Source organism: Saimiri boliviensis, chromosome 7, assembly GCF_048565385.1.
Source record: "Saimiri boliviensis isolate mSaiBol1 chromosome 7, mSaiBol1.pri, whole genome shotgun sequence".
Lineage (NCBI taxonomy): Eukaryota > Metazoa > Chordata > Mammalia > Primates > Cebidae > Saimiri > Saimiri boliviensis.
Window position 1 is genome coordinate 1,168,182 of NC_133455.1, and position 21,264 is coordinate 1,189,445.

General features: G+C 51.4%; 1 protein-coding gene across 8 annotated transcripts in view; it reads right to left on the bottom strand.

Moving 5' to 3' along the window:
* Nucleotides 1-782: 782 nt before the first annotated feature.
* LOC101041575 (E1A-binding protein p400) overlaps nucleotides 783-21,264 on the bottom strand; it is a 139,734-nt gene continuing 119,252 nt past the window's right edge. For 6 of the 8 annotated variants that reach the window (XM_074402004.1, XM_074402000.1, XM_074402002.1 and 3 more), the window contains 8 exons: nucleotides 17,716-17,929; nucleotides 17,339-17,577; nucleotides 15,265-15,483; nucleotides 12,831-13,026; nucleotides 12,316-12,440; nucleotides 9,860-10,006; nucleotides 3,100-3,177; nucleotides 783-2,290 (listed from right to left, as the gene is read on the bottom strand). In XM_074402004.1, coding sequence (XP_074258105.1) covers nucleotides 2,018-2,290; nucleotides 3,100-3,177; nucleotides 9,860-10,006; nucleotides 12,316-12,440; nucleotides 12,831-13,026; nucleotides 15,265-15,483; nucleotides 17,339-17,577; nucleotides 17,716-17,929 — 1,491 coding nt within the window. In that variant the 3' untranslated portion in view covers nucleotides 783-2,017. The remainder of the gene's footprint in view (nucleotides 2,291-3,099; nucleotides 3,178-9,859; nucleotides 10,007-12,315; nucleotides 12,441-12,830; nucleotides 13,027-15,264; nucleotides 15,484-17,338; nucleotides 17,578-17,715; nucleotides 17,930-21,264) is intronic. The other 2 variants (XM_074402001.1, XM_074402007.1) reach the window with 2 other exon arrangements.

Below are 21,264 nucleotides of genomic sequence, written 5' to 3' on the forward strand. Positions count from 1 at the left end.
GCTTTTGACAGATGCTGGTCAATTCTCTTCTCATGTTTTAGATTAACAGAGGGCTTTTACTTAGACAGGTATGTCCAGGATATTCTAAAATAAGAGTACTCAGCATGTTATCATCACCTATAAGGAGACTACCAAGATTTGGGAAGGACAGGAAAACCAACAGGGCACACAAATTAAAACAAGTGACAAGAGCAGAGTTCCTGGACACTCCATTTCTGCACATGTGCGGATGAGGAGGAGTGAGAGCCTCCGCTGGGAGCCAGATGCGAAGCGAAGAGGCAGCCCTCTCTCCTGCAAGCTGGGCTCTCACGGCACACGCCAAGCAAGGGCGAATGGGTTTGGTCAGAAACAGATTCCAGTCCTCTGCTTTGATATGCTCAACAAACTAAACATTCGTTTCTTCTGTTTTTTTCAAAACTTGATTTTCTTTCCCCACATTTCTTATCAAGAACTCTAAAGTGAGCTCCCCAGTTGATTTCACTTAATCTTGCCGAGTCACTGTCCACAGAAACCTGTGAGACAGACACTTTCCTTAATGTCCACTCAGAGAGAGAGAATGGGGGGGAAGCAGAGGAAATACAATTTAAAAATGGAAAATCTTCATTATGCCATAACTTATTTTTAGTATACAAAAAAAAAAAAAAACCTAATATAACCTAATTTCCTAGACCAAATAATGTGAAATAGGCCAAAATCAAGCCATAGCACAAAGGATATTATTGGATACGTACCTTTTTGCTTTGGTGAAACTTCAAAGTAAGGAGACATTGTCAACCAGTCAATTCCACTAAAATTGCATTTATTTTCTTGTCATAGTAAAAAAGGAGAAACAGTAACAAATATTGGGCTTCCTTTCCCCCTCAATGGCATGCCTTCCACAAACAGCATGGGTGATTCTCTGTTTCACTGGCAGAACCACACACGCTTATCTGAGAGACAATCTCATGTCACAAGTTCACAAGGAAGAGCTGACGAGGCCCGTGCTATGGCCGATACTTCTAGAATCACGTACCAGCCTTACTCAAAGGGCTGGCAGTGGCAGCAAGGAGTGTCTGTGGCATTTATCCTGGCTCACTGAGCCCTTGCCTCATCGGACCCTCAGCCGTGACATCGTACTACCACTGCCTCAGCGTGGTCCTCCAGGCCTCACGCCAGTCACGGCAGAGCGTCCCAAAGGTTCTCAGGAGCTGCTTAGCACACTATGTCAAACACCAGCTTCCTCCAAAAGCTGGGAATGCGTTACGAGTGCACTGAGCCGGGCAACAGTCCCAGAAGATCCATTAAGTGAAAGCTGATCCCACAGCAGGGTAGGGCCTGGGGAGGCCGCTGTGGCTGCTCTTTGGAATAACAGTGCAATGACTGATCATTTCCCTTGAACAGGAGCCAGGAACGTGCCTCGTGCGTTCAGGTGGGTGTCAGGACATTTCTGTTAACAGGCAAGTCACATTTAGGAGGGAAGGAAAGAACCATATTGCCTTTCTTTGGAATGGAAAACCAATCTTGGATGATTTACTTCAGACAGGCCTTCTCCTTGATAAAGCCCACGAGGCGTTTTTCAGCAAGGTATACAGAACTGAACTCTGGCAGACACTGTTGAAGCCCACGTCTTATCTTCAGAGAGTCCACTGTATGCTCTTCACACACTGCAGACAGATTCTGTGGCGCGCAAAGCACCACAGGCTCAAAAAGAAATTCTAAATGGCTTTCAGAACACAGTACTACAGCTCTGGGGGACAGAGGGAGCAGGGGAAGGGACTGAAAGGTGAAATGATTTAGAGGAAACTGCGCTGTCACTTTCTCCATGAGTCACACAGTGCAGAGAAGAGGGCGCTTCGTAAGGACCACTCATCCGGCAGTGCAGGACACATTTTCATAAATGATTACACTACGTTTCAATTCTACCTTTCCCAGTGCTGAGTACCTTGCATGACACTGTCCCGAGGTTCACAAATAAACGAACAATTTTCTGTGAGAAAGGTAGTTTTGCCTTAGGTGAGAGGCGGCCCTGCTGCCCTGACTACTGGCACGGAGGCTTCGTGGGCGTCTTTAGCCTGACAGCAGGGACCCTCATCTGTAACTTAGGCTGCTGGCTGGGGCTGTCAGAGCTGGCGGAGACCTGGGCTGGGTTCGGAGCGCCTGGTGTCTGGAGCGGGGCCGACGCCGTGGTCACCACTTGCTGCTGAATGAGTTTCTGCTGAACCACCTGGGCGGTTGCGGTCACTGCAGGGATCATCTGCACCTGCTGCCCTGCCGCCGTCGCCTGTGTGAGCGCCACAGTCTGTGGAGAAGCCTGAGCCAAGAGAGTCAGAAGACACATATCACCCAGGAAACTCAGTCCAGGGCCAGGCCAGTGGGTGTTCTTTGGGATGGGGAAGGGCTTGAGAAACTCCACTGACTACGCTTTTATGACATGGAAGAATGACCAGTCATACAACAATATGACCTCAGGTTTCTAACTAAACACAAGTAGAAAATTAAAATATGGTTGCTTTTAGACTAAAACAGGTGCCTCTGGGGAAAAGTGTTAGCCTGGGTCAGGGACTGATTTTGTTCTTGTTGTTGTTGTAGTAAACCTTTTAATACAATTTGGTTTCTCGAATCTATATGCTAGTGTGACTTTGAACAAAATTTACGAATTTTAAAGCGCTGCTTTACAATGAAAGCACTGTGCTAACCAGTCACACCGTGGGGCATCCGCAACAACAGCAAAAGCACCTGAAGGGCTTCTGTGGAGGCAGGGCCACTGTGCCCGAGGTGCTGCCGCTCAAGGGTAGGCCACCCCAAGCGGAGCCTGCTTGCCTGAGGCCTGTGCTTCCCTAAGACCACAGGGCAGCATCTGCAACTCACAGGCCACACCTGCGACGATCCATGAATGAAGGGTCCTGGGAGTGAGCCCAAGGTGAGGCTCCCTCACTGTGGCTGACACGACACCCAGAAACTCTTCTCATTATTAAGCGCATCTAGTTTTTCCCCTGAAGTTAATGTTTTTGTGTGTTATCACAAAAATCAAAAGTGATTCTTAATTACGACCTCAGGATGGAAACAACCCTTTCTCTGACATGGGAAATGTGAGGGTCACACTGTGTCTACAAGTCCTACCTGCTGGGAAGCAGAGGCAACTTGCTGGATGCTGGCCACAGGTGTTTGCTGTTGAACAACTTGAGGAAGTTTTGCAACCTTTGACAAAACAAAAAAACCAAACATAGAATTCAAAGGAGTATGTGCACAAAAAGAGATTTTTCCTCCCTTTCTGTCCTCCTCAGTTAATACAAAACACAACGGCCAGGTGACACAAAAGAGCAATTTTCGCAGTGTGCTCACCTGGGGCGCCGAGAGAGAAGCCCCTCCACCTCACGGTGAGGACTGCCCGCCTCCCCAGTGTGCCATCAACCATCATTTCAGCTTATGTTTGGTCTCATATTTCAGACACATTTTTTCTTTTCACAAAAACGACTGCAAGTTTACAGGAAAGAATCAGACTGAAGATGGTAGGTACTCTTGAGTGTCTTGTGAGTCCCAAGGGCTCTGCGTGTGACGGGCCGGGACGGTGTTCCAGGTATGAGCCGTACAGTGCAGCTCAGGCGGCCAGCTGAAGCGGGGAGCCAGGGGATGCCCCAATGTTTTGAGGATGGTCATTCTATCATTTTCCTACATTTTTCTTAGTCATGACTGAGACCTGACTGCTTATAAAGCAACACTTTTCGCCCTGTGCTCACTTTCTGTGAGCCTGCTGTCGCACGCCTCTCCGACGTCTGGATGCAGCAGCGGCTTGGAGCCGCCTGTGCGTCCCGCACCCACTGCACAGAGAGGCTCCAGTGTGGGCAGCCGCTGGGTGTGCTGATATCAAGGGCCCTCCCTGCACAAAGCCCTCACGGACCCCGGTCCCTTGGTGGGTCCTGTTACTTATAGAAGACTGACGAAAACAGTATTTCCCAAGATAATTCTGGGAAAAAAGTGAAATTAGATGATTAGCCATAGATGAACAAAGATCTAAATAAATGTTACTCCTTATTAAAATTAAACTCAATCAAAAGGCATTTACTAGTTTACTGTCACTTAAAATAAATGATAAATAAGAGTCACTAGGACAAGAAGTGCCCCTGAGCACCCCCAGCAGAACTGATGGGAAACAGAGATGCAGCCGGTGCTCCCGGGCCCATCTCAAGACCCCAGCGGTCCAGGACTTATTTGGCACAGCACTGAAAATCCTGAGACGTCTTAAATAAAGCACTAGGAAGAAATCTGAAATGTACCAACAGACCTGCAAAGAGTCAGGAACTGCCAGTCCCCAAACCTAAGCACAGGCGGCACCACGAGCCACGAGCGGAGAAGCTGCACAACTTCCTCCCAGGGTTGTCAGCAATGTGGAGAGGCGCCCGTGGTCTCCAGAGTCACACAGGACACAGCTCACCAGACACCAGGTGGGGGGCTTGCAAAAGCGCTCCGTGCTACTGCCAGCTGTTATCCCAAAGGGAGACACTGTCCTTACACAGGTGCCCAAAAACTGCAAAGAAGGCCCCTCCTCCCTCCAGTGGCATCTGTAAGAAAAGCACCTGCCCTAAACCTCGGTGCCAGGTATGAAAGAGGAGGAGACACAGATTCAGAAGCCAGATGCACAGCACCCGAGGGCCGCGACAGCCTGGGCCGCACACCCGAGAAGTGTTCCTGATGGCACCCGAAGGTGCTCGCAGAAGCCCCTTTGCTCTAGGCCGCAAGGAGTCCCCACAGACGCAGCACTCTTCAGACAGGGAAATCACCAGCTCCAGAAAAACGCTATGCTCACTTGTGAAGCCTGGAAACAAGAGACTATAAACAAAGTCCAGGCATATTTGGGAACTTCTGAAAATAAAAAAAGAAACAATCAAGATAAAAATTCAACAGACAAGCTTGAGAGCAGATTTGACCTAACCAACAGGAAAATGAGTGAATGAGGGGATGGGCAGGAAGACATGACGCAGGACGCAGCACAAGGAGACAGAGACGCAGAAAGTATAAAGGCTGCCGGGAGACCTGGAGGGCAGAGGGAAGAGGACAGGGCAACATCTGAATACACAGTGGCTGCTCACTTCCTAAAGAGATGAGAGAAACGGCCCCGGCTTCAAGAAGCCGGAGCATCGGAATGAAACTGCAAAGCACCAAGACAAAGGACAGCGTCTCAACAGCAGGCAGAGAGTGGGGAAAAGAGAGGTAACCTCGGAAGACCGACAGGCTGGACAGACACTGGCTCCTTTTCAACAACAGAAGCAGCCAGAGAGAGAAAATGATACAGTGAATGCACTCAGAAAACAGTGCTAGCTGGGCACGGGGCTCACACCTGTAATCCCAGCTCTTTGGGAGGCTGAGACAGGCAGATCACCTGAGATCAGGAGTTCCGGACCAGCCTGGCCAACACAGAAAACCCCATCTCTACTAAAAATACAAAAATTAGCAGGGCGTGGTGGTGCACGCCTGTAATCCCAGCTACTCAGGAGCCTGAAGCAGGAGAATCACTTGATCTGGGAGGCAGAGGTTGCAGTGAGCTGAGATCATGGCACTGCACTCCAGTCTGGGCAACAGAGTGAGACTCCCACCTCAAAAAAACAAAGAAAGAACAAAAAAAACAAAACAAAACCACCACCAATCGGAAATTCTACAGTAATTACTGCAAAACTGTCAGGAACAAGAGGGACACACAGGCATTTTCAAGCACAAAAGGAAATTCCAAAGGATGGGGTAAGTGGAAGGAAAGTCATTCCATATAAAAAGTCAAAGATGAAAAGGGACAGCATTAAAACACACGCTAACAGCAGCACTTGGTGGATAAACTCAGCTACTGTGTGAGAATATCACTGCTGGAGAACAGGGTGGAGGCAAGCGTTAACTTCATACTCTCATAGGGAAGTGTGCACATGGAGATTTCAGGGTAACCATGTAAAGAACAGAAAGAAAACAGGTAATTTTTCACTAGCAGAGGGGCAAAAATTGACCAAAAAAAAAGAAGGTTAAGCTCCAAAAGAAGGCAAGGAAGAGAGGTAAGAGAAAACAGAACCAGCAGGACAGACAGAGTCCAAACGGAAGAGAAGCCAGAAACTCAAATCTATCTGCCCTTGAAACAGACAAGTGGACACGCATCTCAGGTAAGAGACAGACGGAAGGACCCGCGCCAGCAGCAGCCCCGGACCTGCCTGTGAGCTGCTCTCAGGTGGGGAGGAGCTCACAGAACGGCTGAAACAAGGAGGGAAACATTCGAACAGGAGGGTGGTGCTTTACTCACATGAGGGAAACAGGCTTCAAGACCAGAGACACTACCGAAGACAGTAAGAGTCAATTCAAAATAACAACATTTAAAGCTTTAAACTTAAATGTAGCTAATGAAAATCCAGAGGGAACCGTAAGGAGAAGCAGGTAAATGCAGACTCAGAACGGGACATCTAAGCAGTGACACAAGTGACTGCGAGGACACAGAAGGCCGAAACCACACAAACAATGAACTTGACCCAGTCACAGCAAAATCACCTCACAACTGCACCTGCCCTGAAGACAGCTTGCTTTGGACGCAGGCCGTTTTTAAAACTGACTGTATTTCAGACTAGAGAGCAATCTTCAAAGACTGAAATCATTCAGATCTCACTCTCTGATATGAAGATTTTTTAAAAATCAATAATAAAAAGTAACTGGAACACTGGAAATTAAGAAACACTTCCAAAAAGAACCCAAGCACTAAAGAAGAAATCGAAATGGACATTCAAAAATATTTAGGTCCAAAGGAAAACCAAATAATTTGTGAAACAAGCTCAAGTGGTACTCCATCTTAACAAGTTAGAAAATGAATAGCAAAATAAAAGAAATAAAAGGAAGGACGTAAAACCCCTGACAAAAGCCAGGTGTCGTGGCACACACCTGCAGTCCCAGATACTCCAGAGGCCGAGCGCAGGAGCTCGAGGCCAGCCTGGGAGCCCAGCTCAGAAACAGACCAGACAAAGTAAGCAGTGCACCCACGGGCCGAGCCGCCCGACGCAGTGAGGCAGCACCCACGAGAGCAGTGACTGAGCTCGTCCACACAAAATGACAGATACCAGCAGGCCCAGCGAGCCACCCAGAACACGAAGATTAACATGACAACGTTTAATGACTACACTCGCTCCAGCAGTCCAACTGTCCGCTGTACCAACAGCCCTCGGCACGCCTGTGCTCACGGGCCTGCCTTACTGGCTTACTTCACACAAAGTCACCTAAACAAAATGATGACGGTATTTGTTGAAGGTGATACTACACAAACAGACAGCAGAAAAGGTGAACAGGAATGGGGGCTGTGAGCGGGGCTGGTAAGGGTGCAGGTGCAGAGGGGTGCACAGGTCAGGAGCCGCGGGCAGCAGGGCTCTGCAGGAGACGCACACCCCCCAACAGCCACACCTCCCGCCCCCAGCCCCCCACACCCACAGAGTCTCCTGGGGGACAGACGGCAAAGAGGAAGCAGCAGAGATGACAGCAACCAGGGCAGGGGTGCGGAGGAGGAACAGACAGTAGAAACGGGAAGTGGCTGGGCCAGGAATCTTCTGGAAGCCAAGCACACAGAACTGCCTGCCAACAGGCTGGACCTGTGCAGATGACTGCAGGGGTTTCTCAAGTAAGGCCAAAGGTCTAGAGAGACAGCTGCCCTTCCTGAGCCAGTAGCCTTTGGCAGGAGCAGGTCAGGCACAAACACCCGAGGCGCCTGAGGGATCAGACATCTCCGGAGACCTCTCAAAGGCAGGAAGGATGAAGAATCTGGAATTCAGGACAGTAAGTGGCTGCAGAAAAGAATCCACGCATCATTCGCACCAAGACAGGATTTAAAGCTTGAGGCTGGCCAGGTGCGGTGGCTCACGCCTGTAATCCCAGCACTTTGGGAGGCCGAGGCAGATCACGAGGTCAAGAGATGGAGACCATCCTGGCCAACACAGTGAAACCTTGTCTCTACTAAAATACAAAAATTAGCTGGGCGTGGTGGTTTGTGCCTGTAGTCCCAGCTACTAGGGATGCTGAGTCAGGAGAACTGCTTGAAGCCGGGAGGCGGTTGCAGTGAACCAAGACCGTGCCACTGTACTCCAGCCTGGCGCCTGGTGAAAGAGCAAGACTCTGTCTCAAAAAAAAAAAAAGCTTGAGGCTAAAGGAGATGTCTAAGGGAGGGTGTCCATACACATGGGCTTGAAACAAGACAGCCCCGTTTACAAAGAGGAACAAACATTTCTAGCCCAGTAGAAAAGAAGAGAATTTTCTTACTCTGAGAAAAACACAGCAAACACCCTACTTCACGGTGACACCTGGACTCCGACATTCACCCCTGGGCTGCAGGTCCCAGCCAGCACAGTAAGGCAGGAGAAGGCAAGGGTTTAAGATGGGAGAAGTAGGCCGGCACCATTTACAGGTGATAAAACCGCATACAGAGAAAATGCAACAAAACGAAACCAAACCAAACCAAACCCTAAGGCAAATTATTCCAACAACCAGAATCTAGCAAGGCAGCCAGAATCAAAAACTAACGTACAAAAATGTACAACAGCCAGAGACAGAAAATAGAAACTGGGAAGCAAACTATTTACAAAAGCATCAAAAAACACTGATCACTTAAGAATAAAACTATTCACAAAAAAATCAGAAAACTTTATTAAAAAGACTTAAGTAACAAAAGATGTATCATACTGGTGAATCGAAGCCAAGACTGGAAAAGATGTCAACTCTCCCCCAAACACAGCTACAGATTCAATGCAATGCTAATATAAACTTCCAGCAGTTTCGATTGTAGTGTATGAACTAAGCTAACTAAAATTAATATAGAAGTGGAAAGAGCTAAGAATAGCCACACTACACCCAAGGAATGGTGTGGTAAAGGGACCCACCCTCCAGACACCAAGTGGGACCAGCACAACCTCTGAGACAGGAAGCCCTGAGCATCCCCACAGGGTCTCAGTGGAGGCGGAACTGTAATCGATGGATGACAGAATGGGCTTTTCAATAAATGGCACTGAAAATAGGGTATACTTAGGGCACATCGAATTGAATTCCTGTTTCTATCTCAGACCCAAAAACCAACTCCAGGAGGGTGTGAGCGCAGCTGGAAGGTAAAACTCCCGCTCTTGGAGGAAGACGCAGGGAGATGACTCCATCAGCTCTGGGCACAGAGGAAGGCAGGAGGGCACGCCGCGCACGTGAAACCAGGAACTCCTGTTCTCCAAAAGACACCAGGTGGAAATTCACCAACAAGAAGTATCAAAAAAAAAAAAAGAAAAACATGTTTTTTGTTTTTTGTTTTTTTGCTTTTTCGAGATGGAGTTTCACTCTTGTCACCCAGGCTGGAGTGCAGAGGCACAACCTCTGCCTCCCGGGTTCAAGCGAATTCTCCTGTCTCAGCCTCTTGAGTAGCTGGGATTACAGGTGCCTGACACTATGCCTGGCTAACTTTTGGTATTTTTAGTAGAGATGGGGTTTCACCACGTTGGTCAAGATGGTTTCAATCTCTTGAGTTCCTGATCCGCCCGCCTCAGCCTCCCAAAGTGCTGGGATTACAGGCATGAGCCACCGCGCCCGGCCAAAATCTAATTTTAAAAAAGACACCAGGAAGGGAGAAGAGGAGCCTAGAACTGGTGAAGGCAGCTGTACCCAAAGAGCTGGAGACCGACATCCAGGACACGAAGGCAAAGCTGGCGACAGCCGGAACAGGCACCGGCAGAGAGGAGCCTCCCCAGGAGCCAGTGGCCAGGAGGCCGGCACGCAGCAGCAGAGCCCTGGGGCGGCGGCAGGAACACAGCCGCCCGACGGGAAGCAGTGCTCGGGCACTCCATGGCTCCGCCCGTGCCAGGCTCGGTGCCCCCACGGGGCCTTCACTCTGTTCCCCACTCACCTGGATCTGGGTGGGCACTTGCGGGGCCCCGGCCAGTTTCTGGGCCTGGGAGATGGGTGTGGTAAGAAACTGGGTCTTAAGGGCCGGCTGCGCGGCGTAGGCCACCTTCTGCTGTGTGCCAGAGGCAGTGATCTGCTGAGCGGTGATCTAGGGAGACATTGGAAATTAGGGCCACAGAGACCAGGCCATGCTCAAGACTCCTGGGACTCCTGCCCCCTCTGGGCCCCATGGCAGAACCCAGACCCTTTCCAGCCCGCCTCCCAGACCAACCCTGTGTGTACTCACAAACCCTGCCCTCTGTCCCATCCCTGCCGCTGCCTCCAGGCTGACATCTGCCCACGCGGCCTGGCCGCCAGCTTCTCCTCCAGGAGGCCCGGCCATTCCCTGCACCCTAACCCACCCAGGGTGCTGCTCCCTGCAGAGCTGGGCTGGTCGGAGCCCTGACACCCTTGGCATACCTGTGTGGGGCTGCTACTTAGGTGACTGAAAGAGATCACGACCTCTCAAATCCGATTTAAGAACTTGGCAGACATCGAGAACATATTTAGTATAAGGGGTAACAAATCAGTATGCACAATTTGTGCAAATTAAATCAACTTCCTGTGCACATCTCAAGTTTATGTATCTGCTTTATCAGCCATGCTGTGAAGAAGTAGGGTGGTTTGTTTGTTTTTATTTTGAGACAGAGTCTTGCTCTGTTGCCAGGCTAGAGTGCAGTGGTACAATCTCAGCTCACTGCAACCTCCACCTCCCGACTTCAAGCTATTCCCCTGCCTCAGTCTCCCAAGTAGGTGGGACTACAGGAGCACGCCACCACGCCCAGCTAATTTTTTTGTATCTTAGTAGAGATGGGGTTTCACCATGTTGGCCAGAATGGTCTCAATCTTCTGACCTTGTGATCCACCCGCCCCGGCCTCCCGAAGTGCTGGGATTACAGGTGTGAGCCACCACAGGCAGGGGTTTTTAACATCTAAGGACGTTTCTGTCCAATCGTAGGAACACACAGCCCGGCACTTCAGCTGCATTCCTCCACTGCTCCCTCAAGTACAGATCAAGCCTGAGGGACCATACTCGCCTGCACATCAGCATGGCCACGTCTGCCCACGGCCCACCGTGACGTGCCCAGGGGCTGCTGAGCAGACCTGGGAGCTGAGTCCCCGTACCGCCTCCTCCTAGAGGTAAACTCAGACGACCATCCTGACCCGAAGGACACACACCTCCCTGCAGCAGCCATGCTGAGTGGGGATGCAGGCTGGTCTTCAGGACCCGGCCACGGCGGAGCTGGTGGCATTACTCAGACGCCCTGCGCCTCCCGGCCTTGTGTCCCCTCAGTGCTCAGTCCCTGTCCTGCTGAGTTCCAAAGGACAGCTCTGCTTCCAGCTCCCCGCAAAGCACGCCACTGCATGCAACCAGCAGGGCTTCACTCCCAGGGTCCCCACGCACTGATCTTCTGTAGGAGGTGGCAGTGGCTCAGAGCACAGCCACTGCCCAGGTGGGGTGGCACACAGGACCCTGGGCCCACTGGAGTCAGCCAGCCACCTTTTACTGGCCCTGTGATCTGGGCAAGTCCTTTTCTCTGAGCCTGTTTCCTCAAAACAACATTCTCTGTCCTGAGGATAAGCACCAGCTGCCTGCAGAGGACCAGCACAGCACAGGGGACAGGGAGGAAAGGCTCGGCGGCTCCCTGCACGGCCACGTGACTTCCCATCAGAGCTCGCCTTCTAGCTCCAGCCAGAGAGCAATGCCAACAGAACGTGGGGTCTGAGGGCCCACATCGGCCATCTGGAGCCTGGGACTTGGGCTGGGTACTGGCGATGAGCCACCATGAGCAGGAGTCCCTGGAGGCAGAGCTGTCTCCCCACTGCGTGTCCCTCCTGTCGTTAAGCACAGCACTGGCTGCCGAGAGGCACAGGTGTCATCTCAGAGAGCTGGCTGAGCCCACAGATGCCCTTGGAGCCTGGTGCCTTGCTGCACTCCCATCCATGTCGGGCCCTGGCGTGTATTCTCCCCCTTCCCCACCAACGTGCACAGGGCTGCAGCCTCTGTCTGGGATCCAGACTGTGTGGTGGCCCTGTCCTCCATTAGGAGTGCAGGTGGGTCCTGTGGTGTGAGCTGCACCTGCTTCCCTGAGCCCTCTGGCCCCCATCATGCAACTGCACCCCGTGTCCATCCCAATGCCACGCAGGCTTCTTACCTAGCACCCAGCCATCCTCGCAGACCCCACCCCTCCACTCCCTACCCAGACCTCAGCCTCACTTGGCACACCGCACACTGCGTCCACTTTTCAAAGGAAGGAAAAACCAACAGGGACGACCACACTAGCACCTCCCCCCTCGAAGCCACCCTCTGAGAAGACCGGACCGCAACATGGGCCTTGTCTGCTCAGGACCCTCCCCTCCGGCAACCAGCCCTGGCTGGGCGCAGACCCAGAGGTGAGAATGCCCCAGCCCTGGTACCTTCTGCTGGACGGCTGCTGGGCCCTGGGCGGCCTGGGGCTGGATGGCCTTCTGCTGCTGGACAGCCTGCTGCTTCAGCTTCAGCAGCTGCTGCACGTGCACGGGCTGGGCCACCACTGTCTGTCCTGCAGGCAGCAAGCAAGCCGCTTAGCACACTGGGAGAAAAGCTGGAGGCGCATGCCAAGCTCTGTTCTAGCTGATTCAGCTCTACAGAAAATAATGAACTATGAAACTCTATGGAGACAAGTAAGCCATCCCTTCACTACATTAAAATGTTTCCGGGTTCACGGATTACATTTAAATAAAGACAGAAATTTTAGAATTTTAACAGTTCAACTGAGGAGCAAGCCTTGTGCCTGGAAAGCGTCAAGGCACATTTGTGCCAGAACATGTGGTGGCACGCTCAAGTGGGTGGGTGTGAGGAAAGGACACAGCTTGCTGGCAACCACTGCCACCAGAAAGGCTTGGTAAACAGGGCCTGAGCCCAGGAGGGGAGGGTGTGCTGGGGCTGGCACCTGCGGCCTTCTGTGGCTGCCCAATGGCCACGCTGATCCCCGCGACGTTCATGGGCAGGGTGGTGACTCCCGGGGAGGAGACCACGGCTGCTGGGACGGACACCACCGGAGGCTTCGCCAGGGCCACCTGAGCCGGCTGGGGTGTCTGGGTCTGCATCTGCCCTTGCGCCTGCAGCTGAGAAGTGGGAACCCGGGTCTAAACAGTAGAAATAATGGGAGAGTCCAGAGAAATTCAGGACATGGTATGTCTTTCCAAATACTTCTCCACAAAAGGTCATGCCATGAGAAAATTTACAAAGATTAACAAAGTTGAAAGTAACCGCGACATTAAAGGAAAACCAAGTGATGTACACGCCGCAGGGAAATGTGGAGTTGCAGGTCAGCCCGTGCTTCTGAAGCTCCCGCGAGACCTGCAGGCTCATCACACGTGCTGCTGCGCCCAGATGTCGGTGACGTCGCAGGACATCCCCTTCCCTCCCCTCCATCTCCTGCACCTCAACCGTGACCGCATCCTGCCACAGTTCCCACAGAAGCCTTCACTTCCTGTTCCTTCAGTGGCCACTAAACATCAGCCCCATCCCTCACTTCAAAATTACGGCCACCACCTCCTGTCTGAAGCGCACCAGGGATGCTGCCTTCCCACTATCAACGACACTGCCACCAAGCACATTTTCTCTTAAATTACCATTTTAAAAATGGTAAATGGAAATAATTCTATTTTTACATGTATAGAGCCTAAGATTACTGCAGGGTGCAGTGACTCACACCTGTGATCCCAGCACTCTGGGAGACTGAAGAGGTTGGATCACTTGAGGTCAGGAGCTTGAGACCAGCCTGACCAACACGGAGAAACCCCGTCTCAACCAAAAATACAAAATTAGCTGGGTGTGGTGGTGCATGCCTGTAATCCCAGCTACTTGGGAGGCTAAGGCAGAAGAATCACTTGAGCCTGGGAGGGTGAGGTTGTGGTGAGCCAAGACTGCGCCACTGCACTCCAGCTTGGGCAGCAGAATGAAACTCCATCTCAAAAAAAAAAAAAAAAAAAAAAAGACTAAGATTACCTAAGAAAATACAAAGTAAAAATTACCCACATTCCTCTAACTACCCACGTGAATGTTCAAACTGGTATTTAGCCTTTAGCCACTGTTCATATCTGTGCGGCTCACCACGAATGCAAAAATGACATGAATTATAAGTATTTTGAAACGTTTCTCTTCTTTACAAAAATCACTTTCAAAGTTGCCTAATATTCCATTGTTTGGATGCTATATAATTTACTCAATGAAATTCTTAGTAATGGACATTTAATTTTCTCTGACATTCATGAAACAAACTAACTTGATTATTCATCACTTCGTAAACGTTCTGTTACTTCTCTAAGACATAAGAGGAGTGTTTAGTTAAATAAGCTTGTACATTTTTATAGTTTCATTACCAAAATCCCCTCCCAAAAAGAGACCACTGATTCCCGCCCATCAAGCCCCTCGTGCGCTGGCCAGCACTAGGTATTAGCACTCCTTTCAGTGAGTCTGCATTTCTGTGAACACGGCTCAACCAGTTTTTCATCTACTTCTACTCACCCTGCTGTGCAGGGCTAGCCTCTCCCTGGGAAGACCCCAAGTGGGGGTCCAGCACTCACGTGGCTGAGCCTGGGCAGCTGGGTCTCCAAATCCTAGCTCAAGTGCAGCTGACTGGTTGTGGAATTCGGGTGGGAACTTAGCCTATATGCCTCAGTTTCTTAACTGCAAACTGGGGCTAACAGTAAGAACCTTACCCCTGCTTCAGGACAGCCCATGAGCACTGGGCATTGTGTCTCCTGAAAGACACAAGAGAACGAAGGGAAAAGTCTGACTCGGGGGGAGGCTCTGTCAGGACAGCTGTCACCAGCACCCCTAGCTGAGCTCTGGTCACCCTGCAGTCACGCTGCCTGCCCCGGGACGCTGGCGACTGCTCAGTGCCTATCTTCCCAGACAGCATTTGCACCTGATGCTAGTCCCTTCTGAAACCTCCAAATGCTCTCCCCGCCTACAGTGGTCACCTGAGAGCGGCTCTGGAGATGGCCGCCGGCCCGTGCCTACGGCTCACACGCGTGGCGCCTTCTGCTCCAGCTGCACGGGCCCTGCTCCCTGCCCGCTCCCTCAGCAGCACAGGACACCACGCCGGCTGCACCTCACTCCCCCACTCTCCTCCCCCACCCACGGTCCAGGCCCTGAGAAGCTTGCTGATGCCTGGATGGGCTCTGGGAGCTGCTGCTGTGTTCACGCTCCACAGGCAGTGGGGCCCGCCCTCTGTCCAAGGGGCAATAAGTTCTCAGGGAAAAGATCCCATCTCACACTCACTCCTGTAACACGTGACACGCACCTGAGCAAGGGCAACAGCTCTGTGAAAACAGAAAGAGGCTGCTTTTGGAAAACAAACCGAAATTGACACTTACGAGCCGGGCCACCTGGAGGTTGGCCACGGTGGTGCCCGTCAGCAGGGCTCCGGGCCTTGGGGCCGTGACCGTCGTGAGCTGGGGGCTCTGCTGCTGTGGGGGCTGTGAAGCCTGCACCTGCACCGGGGCTGCGGGCTGCGGGGGCGCAGACTGGGCCTGTGGCGGCGGCGGCTGTGGGGGCATCTGCAGCTTCTGCTTCTGCATTTTGATGAGGTGTTCCTAAAAGACAATCAAAGTACCTTCTCTTCAACACTGGCTATGCCCTATTCTTTCTAGGTCACATCCTGATTCTAAGCTACCCCTCCTCTGCCCATTAAATACCAAAGCAGACACTTGCTACTGTGCAGCGTCCAGACCACCTTGCAGGATCTGCCCCATATTTTTTAGGTGTTCATTTATTAAAAATGAGCATTTCATCAGTGAAAGCTACAAACAGGGATTTGACTGATGAGTCTATAGCAAAATTTCTATTATCTCTCACAAACAAATCAATTTAAATCTGTAGCACCAACCAAACTTATTAGGTTACAACATAAGTCCAAAAAATCTTTTTAGAAAACTTACACTGAGTTGATCATGACTATCAAGTCTCTTTTGAAATGCCGGACGTGAAACTAGCTTTGAAATGGATTTGGGAGACAGCAGAGTGAGGAACGAAGGAGCCAGGCAAACAGCTGGCACGCAGGGCTCCCGGCAGTCAAGGGGGTAGGAATGACGGTGAAGGCCCTGGTGTCTCAGTGGCTGAACCGGGGCAGGTGACTGTGTGGCTGTGAGCCAGGGGGTCAAAGCCCAGTTCTGGCTCCTTGACAGTTGCCTCTGCTGGGCCCCGCAATTCTTGGGCACAGTGTTCTAATTTAGCACTGTCCAGTGGCACTTCCTGCAGGACACAAGTGGGCTGGATGGCGACTGCCCAAGGCGGCAGCTGCAGCCACAGCCACATATGGCCACAGAGCCCTCGAGAGATGGCTGGTGTGACAGGAACAGGATGAGCTCAATATCTAAGTTCCACTGGCAGCCCTCCCAACAGCCCCAGGACGGCAGGACGGGCCCTGAGCTCAGTCTGCGTCTCCAGCAGTCCACCTTCTCCCTTCCAGACCACAGAGAGGCCTAGGCTCAGGCACTCCGGCAGGCCCACAGTGAGCTGAGACTTCAAAATAGTCTTGTTTTTATTCCATAGGTTTTTCTGGTTACTTTTTATGACAAGTATTAATGATCTTCCATTTATGGTAGGGATATAACATTTCCTTTTTTTTCCCCCTCCCTTTGAGACACAGTCTCATTCTGTTGCCCAGGCTGGAACGCAGTGGCATGATCTCAGTTCACTGAAACCTCTGCCTTCCAGGTTCAAGCAATTCTCGGGCCTCAGCTGGGATTACAGGCACCTGCCACCACGCCTGACCAATTTTTCTATTTTTAGTAGAGACAGGGTTCCCATGTTGGGCAGGCTAGTCTCAAACTCCTGACCTTAAGTGATTTGCCTGCCTTGGCCTCCCAAAGTGGTGGGATTATAGGTGTGAGCCACTGCACCTGGCCCAGCATTTCCTTGTAAAATGAATATATTTACGTAAAGAACAGCAAAGCTGGTACAGAGGTTGGCAAAAATCAGGTTCATCAGTACTCCAATGACCACCTTTGAGAAACGATCCTGCACGTGAACCACACCGACACAAACCCAGCCGTCCCTCGCCTGCTCTCCCAAAACTGCTGAGCAATACCTTCTCACCAGCATTTTCTCTGGTCGAGAACCAAACCAAGTGGGCCCCCTAGTCCTCCCTAGAGACCGATGCTGAACACCAGGCACCAGACGCCTACGCAGGAAGACGCATTTGCATGCTGGGCATTAACGCCTCCAACGTGCTCTGAATGTGCTGTAAGATGCTCCTCTAAGGCATGATGAAAGCGTTATGACACGGGCAGTCTTAGGTCAATAAAACGAAGCACACGTCCTACAAAAAGGCAGTACTGGACTTTTGCAAAATACACTCTGGACTGCACCATGCAAGCAGGCACCATCTCACAGATGCGGGGCTGACCACAAGGCACCCATGTTAGCAATCCTCTGGGAAATGCTCACCGGCGTCAGCTTGCCCACAGCCTTGATCTGTGCTGGGGACTGAGCCTGGCCCTGGATCTGTGGAACTTGCACCTGAGAGGTCGTCGTCTGCTGCTGCTGCTGCTGCTGCTGCTGCTGCTGCTGTTGCTGCTGCTGTTGCTGCTGCTGCTGCTGCTGTTGCTGCTGCTGCTGCTGCTGATGCCTGAGAAGCTGGAAATGTGCAGGTGTGATGGTTTTTCCAGGGAGTTGAACTCCTGTGGCTATGAAGAGGTTTGCCTGTTAGGTCTCGACAGGGATACTCGCCCACCTTCAGATCCTCATTCTCAGCAAGCAGCAGCTGAGCCCTCACACGCTCCAGAGCGGACACGTGGCAGAGGGAGCTCCCAGCCTGGCTTTACCTTGGGACACCTGAGGCACCAAAGATCGCGCCTGGGTCTGCACTGGGGTCAGGTTGGTAGTGACCACAGCTGAGGCTGTCACAGAAGTGACCGCTCGAACACCCTGAGTCGTTGCCATGGACACCAGGTCAGGGGTCGCCGTGGCTGGGGAGCCGACTGCCCGTGGCGGGGGCTGGGTGTGCACCACCTGGGCGGGAGCAGAGCCTCCCGGTGTCTAGAAAAGGCAAACAGAGGACCTCATCAAACATTTCACGTGGCACGCAGGGCTGTTCACACTCAGAGCAAGGAAGACACAGCACCCAACTCCAGAGGCGAAGCAAGGGAAACACACGTTCCAGCTCAGTCTTTTGAGGACGACTGATTTCATGTGCAAATTCAAAAGTAAGTGCCTGGAGTTACAGAGCAGCGTTTTCTGACAGCGGATCACATCACCCACAGAAACACATTTCAGATGACGACACTCCCGTGCACCTATGAAAAGGCTGTCTTGTCCCTCCCTCTCTGCACAAAGACCTCTCAGACCCCAGGAAGTAACGACTGTCCTTGCAGCACCCATGCTACCCATAAACACACAGCCCGCAGCCCTAGCTCTCTGGGGCTGTCCCCATCTGTGCCGAAACTACAGCTCTGAGTCTCTCGCCACGTGCGTGGGGTCTTGTGGCATCTTACCTTCACGCCGCCTGGAACTGAGAGCATTTGCACCGTCTCCTGCAGTCCCCTCTGGCCCGCAGGCAGAAGTGGCACCCAGAGTGGCCCACTCTCCCTATCCCACCTCGCCCCACCGCCCTTCCTCGTCCCGCCATGAGCTGGAAGACAAACGCAACAGTGCCACCTCTGCAGTGTCCCTTCGGCTGACCTCTGCCCGCTCCCTTGGTTCCGACGTGCAGTGTACTTCAGTCTGCCTCGATCCTTTTATGCCTCGCTGCTTCTGCATGAATCAAGCACGATGCTCCACGTTTTCCAGTCGCCCCAGCTACTGTATGTTTCTGTTCATCTCCTTTCTTGCCTCCTCTCGGATGACTCTCTCCTCACCAACGTACCCTGCCACGGTTGGGAGCAACCCACTCTCCCTAGCTCTTCTGGTGGTTCCTCTGGAATGACCACAGATACCCGCCCATGCCTAAACAGTCCCTGCTCCTCCGGGAGAATAACGAGCTGTGCGCACAGGTCAGCCCCTCTGCCTCTCCCCAGCTCGCATGTTGTTATCCTGGGTATTCATTTCCTCTTCCTAACCAACCCCGCTCCTGCATTCATCCACGAGTCTATCTTGTCACCACTTCCAGCTGGGGACACACCTTCCTTCTGCTTAAAGCCTATCATTCAGTGAAAGTCAAAAGCTGGAAATGTCTTTATTTTGCTGCTGTTCTTTAAGGTATTTCCAAGAGGTGCAGAGCCCCAGGCCAGCGGCGACTTTCTTTCACCGGCCCGATGACACCCGGCCTCACTGCTGCTGCTGGTGAGTGCACGCTGCACCGCTGAAAGCGATCTGCCTTGTCCTACGGCCTCCTGGTCACTGGCATCACGCAGGTGTGGATTCCTTGTTCTCATCCTTGACTGGTATGAGACTTTCCACATACATGCATCAGTCTTATTACTAAGCCCTGGAAAATGATTCCATCTTCAAACATTGTCTCTGCTCCATTTTCTGGCACTCAGTAACCACCTATTAGACCTGTCACTACACCTTCCATGTGTTCATCTTGTCATCCCATGTGGCATGGAGGATGCCTTCGGATTTCACCTCCACTTCTGTAATTTCTCCTGAATTGTGTGATGTTAAGCCCATTCATAAGCTTGGGTTTTTCCCCCCCATTTTGGTAATAAGACTTTTCTAAAAGTTCTCTATATTCTCGTATAGTTTCCTGACTACAGATATTCTCTATCTTCTCTTTTATTTCTTTAAAATAGAAAGCATAATTCTTTTTTTTTTGAGATGGGCTTTCGCTCTTGTTACCCGGGCTGGAGTGCAATGGCGCGATCTCAGCTCACCTCAACCTCCGCCTCCTGGGTTCAGGCAATTCTCCTGCCTCATCCTCCTGAGTAGCTGGGATTACAGGCACGGGCCACCACGCCCAGCTAATTTTTTGTATTTTTAGTAGAGACGGGGTTTCACCATGTTGACCAGGATGGTCTCCATCTCTTGAGTGACCTCGTGATCCACCCGCCTCGGCCTCCCAAAGTGCTGGGATTACAGGCGTGAGCCACCGCGCCCGGCCCTTGATTTAAGCCATTCCTTTATTTTTTAGTTAAGATGTAATTCACATATCATAAAATTTACCCTTTTAAAAAAGTACACAACTCAGTGGTTTTTAGTATATTCACAAGGCATGGAGCCATGACGGCTACTGATTATAGGACATTTTTTATCACCCCAAAAAGACCCCCCTTAACTGTGCACAGTCACTCCCATGCCCTCTCCTGTAGGCTCTGGGCAACCACTAACCTACTTTCTGTCTTCATGAATCAGTCTATTCTGGAGACTGCACAATAGTGGCCTTGCATGTCCACCCTTCAAAAGTCACTGGACTCCTTCCTTTCCCTATTTGCACACTGGATCTTGGCCTCCCCTATTCGGACATGTCTTACAGATGCTGCAGGTTCAGTTCCAATCAATTACTGTCAAAACAATTAACTCTTGCTCAAAACTGCTAACAATCGTCTGATCCTTCAGCAAATCATAATCATTCTCCTGGTGGGGGGTCCTGCCTTGATGTTGATGGCTGCTGACTGATAAGGGTGGTGGTTGCTGAAGGTTGAGATGGCTGTGGCAATTTCTTAAAATAAGACAACAGTGAAGTTTGCTGCATTGATTTCCTCTCATGAAAGATTCTCTGTAGCATGTGATACTGTTTGGATAGTATTTTATCCACAATAGAACGTCTTTCAAAATTGGAATCAATCCTCCCAAAGCCTGCCACTGCTTTATCAACTAAGTTGATGTAATATTATAAATCCTTTTTTGTCATTACATCAATGTTCACAGCATCTTCCACCATTAGTAGATTCCGTATCGAGAAACCACTTTCTTGGCTGCCTGTGGTGGCTCAATGCCTGTAAACCTGGCACTTTGGGAGGCCGAGGCAGGTGGATCACTTGAGCTCAGGAGTTTGAGACCAGCCTGGGCAACGCGGCGAAACCCCATAGTAAGACTATCGAAGATCACTGATCACAAATCACCATAAGACACAGTAATAATTCAGGGTCTCCAGCGCCATGCTCGGCATCAGGTGCTGCAGCAGCCACCGCCCACGCTGTCCGGCAGCGACCAGCAATGCTGTCAGGACCCAGAACCCCGCCATTGTCCACCCAGCAGACAGTCTCTCAGCTGACCCCTCACCCCGCTCGAGGGGGCGGAGAAGGGAAAAGCATAATGTTTTCTTTTCTTTTTGAGACAGTCTCTCTTTGTTGCCCAGGCTGGAGTGCAGTGGTGCAATCTCGGGTCACTGCAACCTTTGCCTCCCGGGTTCAAGCAATTCTCCTCTCTCAGCCTCCTGAGCAGCTGGGACTACAGACACACGCCACCACCCGTGGCTTTTTTTTTTTGTATTT